This window comes from Pteronotus mesoamericanus, unplaced genomic scaffold, assembly GCF_021234165.1.
Source record: "Pteronotus mesoamericanus isolate MK-2021 breed Mesoamerican mustached bat unplaced genomic scaffold, CSHL_Meso_final contig_90, whole genome shotgun sequence".
Classification (NCBI taxonomy): domain Eukaryota; kingdom Metazoa; phylum Chordata; class Mammalia; order Chiroptera; family Mormoopidae; genus Pteronotus; species Pteronotus mesoamericanus.
Window position 1 is genome coordinate 41,599,362 of NW_026555277.1, and position 3,414 is coordinate 41,602,775.

Genomic DNA, 3,414 nt, shown 5'->3' on the forward strand with positions numbered 1-3,414 from the left:
AATGGGAAAAAAATACATCTCTTCCCTTCATCTCCTAACTCTTGGTTTTCCTTGTTCTCTCTCTCTCTCTCTCTTTCTCTCTCTCTCTCTCTCCCCCCGCCTTCTCTCTCTCTGTCTCTCTCTCTGTCTTTCTCTCTCTGTCTCTCTGATTGTCTCAAGATCTCACTGTATCTCCTCGGACTGTTTGTGTCTGCACCTCTATTGGATATCAGTTCTTTGGAATAATCTCACACTATCATCACAAGTGTCCTGAGAATTCAATGTAGTTTACGTTTAAAAAGGTGGTGATACAATATGGTTGATAAGTTTTATATGTTTATGATTTTTGCTACTCCAGAAAGAAACCAATTATAAGAATGACTTCAACTGTGTCCCACACATAGCTGGACCACCACTCAACAGGAGAAAAGTGCTTCCTGTCTTCATAAAAATGACACACTCGGCCATCTCTAGCACAAGAGGCCTGGCCACACTAACACCCCTCAGAGCAAGAGGATGTGTTCCACTTATAGCCCTAACTCCTGATCTTCATCCTGGGGGATAGACATTGTAGTCACTGATAAAGCCCAGAGGTCATGCCTGCGGATTCCAACTTCCAGCCCTTTAAAGGATATCTCAGTCCCAGGGCAGAATAATGTGAGATCAGACTCTTGTTATCTCAGGCACCTGTGCAGATATTTCTCCTCCTGCCTCCTGCAGATGTGATGTGGCCAAGGACTGTGCATGAAGGTGTTTGGACCATAGATTATTCCCATATCAGTAGAGGATCTGTGTTGCACTAGAAAGAACCCAGTATCTAGAAACAGAGAAAACTGGCTTTGATTGAGGTCCCAGGACTCCAAGGCTGTGAAATCTTCAGTGTCTTAACCACTACTAAAAGCTCCATCCCCCTCCTCTTTAGCTCAGACAGTGATCCCCAGTAGTGGGGTGCTCATGCACCTGGTGCTCAAGTGTTGTTTCTATTCCAGTAGCACCAGTGGAGAGTTTCCGAGCATGAATACATCTGTCACAGCCAGGAGCACAGAACTCACACCAATAAGTGCAGGTGAACAGCCCCATCCTCTAACTTCCAATATGAAGATCATAATCCTGAACTTATTGATCATCATCTTTGCCCTGGTCGGGCTGGCAGGAAACACCATTGTGCTCTGGCTCCTGGGCTTCCGCATGAGGAGGAATGCCTTCTCCGTCTACATTCTCAACCTGGCAGGAGCTGACTTCACCTTACTTTGTTGCAGTATTTTGCATGCCCTGGAGAAACTCATCAAGTTGCTTGGTTCCATCTCCACATTCATCCCCTACTTTTTCATCACTGTGTCCGTCTTTGCCTACATCACAGGCCTGAGCTTTCTCAGCATCATCAGCACAGAGCGTTGTCTGTCTGTCCTGTGGCCCATCTGGTACCGCTGCCGCCGCCCCAAGCACATGTCAGCTGTCATGTGTGTCCTGCTCTGGGCCTTGTCTCTGTTGCTGAGCATCCTGGAAGGGAACTACTGTGGCCTCCTGAATAGGGATTTACATCGCTTTTGGTGTCCAGCATTGGATTGCATCACTGTAGCCTGGCTAATTTTGTTATTTGTGCTTCTGTCTGGGTCCAGCCTGGCCCTGTTGACCAGGCTGCTGTGTGGCTCCCAGCGACTGCAGCCCACAAGGCTCTATGTGACCATCATGTTCACAGTGCTGGTCTTCCTCCTCTGTGGCCTGCCCTATGGCATCCACTGGTTCCTCTTATTCTGGTTTCAAGAAGATATTCATGCATTTGTTCATCTTTACCAGATATCCATTCTTCTGTCCTGTGTAAACAGCTGTGCCAACCCTGTCATTTACTTCTTCGTGGGCTCCTTTAGGCAGCGATGGTGGAAGCGGCAACAGACCCTGAGCCTGGTTCTCCAGAAGGCTCTGCAGGACACCGCTGAGGTGGATGAGCATGGAGGGAGCCTTCCTCAGGAGCCCCTGGAGATGTCGGGAAGCAGTCTGGCGTCCTGATTCAGAGTCGTGCTTTGCTCAGTGAGGTGTGAATATGAGATATGACTTTCTCTGTATCAGTTTGGAAGTTTTTCTTAACATGTCTGTCCTCTAGCCCCAGAATTAAAACACTTAACCTAATAATCCTGCACCAGATGAAAGCAGTGCAGGAAACTCTAAATTTCTTTCACCAGTGTACTCATAGAAGCAACAAGCAAATGACATTTTTGACAAATTTCTGTGGTCACTCCCCTCCCCTGCAGTCTGTCTCTATAAATTGAAAGAATTAAAGTTCAGTTGAGCACTAATGCAGCGGTCTTCCTTCATTTTCGCAGGCCTTAGACTAGCTCCCTAGCACATTAAATGTTGGCTGATAAACTAATGTAAGAGCAGACAATGATTTTCAAGTCAAGTCTGTGCTAAATCTCCATTTGCCTGACTTGAGGCACCAGCTTTAAGTTTATTGGTTTACCATTTTCAAACTCTGCAGTGTGAAGTTAGCTTATAACTAGATAAATAAGCGTCAGGGCGTATTTAAGATCTGAGGTATGTTGTCTACCCGTGTTTCCCTTCACACGCTCTCTGAGAATCCCACACACTCCCTCTCGTCCTGTCCTTTGCCCTTGCCCTGACTCTCCCTCTCCGGATGCTCTCTAATCCCTCATGGCCGGTTTGCAAGGGGTGTTATTTGACTCCATGTTCTTCTCCTGGGACAGGATCTAGGTCAGATTTTCCTTTTATCCAAAGAGCTCTCAGCATCAATTAATCTGCTTACAGAAAAATTCTTAAGTCACGTATTCTATAAATAAATATATTAAGTTTAAATGTTGAATCCTCTAAACATTTTTAATCGAGGTATAATTAAGAAAGGGGTGACTGTGCAGATCATGATTCTGTGAATTTTGGCAATGGGTACACCCATGTGACTCAAACCCCCATCAAGGGATAGTTGCATCACCTCTGAGAGTTTCCCTCATGTCCCTCCCAGTCATTCCTCCTGCCCCAGAGACAACATTTGCTCCTACTGCTGCCGCCAAACGTTCATTTCCCTGATCTTTGACTTCATATGGTTAAGATGGAAAAAACAATGTACTTTTTGTTCCTTTCTTCTTTCAGAATAGTATTCTGGGATTTACTCATATCATTGCTTTGCATATATCAGTTGTCTGTCCTTTCACAAATCTGAGTACCATTTCATTGCACGTGTGCACCACAGGTTGTCTTTATCTGGACAGATACATAGGTAGCGTCCCATTCTGGGCTATTGTGAATACAGCTGCTGTGAACATACTTCATCAAGTCTTTTTCTGGACATATATTTTCATTTCTCTTGGATATACAACCTGAAAAGAAATCATTGGGTCATACAAAGATATATCATAAACTCTATGAGAAATTGCCCAATACTTTTCCTGAGCAGTTGTGCTGCTTTACATCCCTGCCAGCAAC

At 45.1% G+C, this 3,414-nt stretch overlaps 1 protein-coding gene across 1 annotated transcript; it reads left to right on the forward strand.

The window, feature by feature from the left end:
- Positions 1 to 933: 933 nt before the first annotated feature.
- On the forward strand, positions 934 to 1,986 carry LOC129080756 (mas-related G-protein coupled receptor member X2-like). Its single transcript, XM_054586259.1, has one exon. It carries the CDS (start codon positions 934 to 936, stop codon positions 1,984 to 1,986), a length of 1,053 nt encoding a protein of 350 aa, XP_054442234.1.
- The last annotated feature ends 1,428 nt before the right edge of the window (positions 1,987 to 3,414 follow it).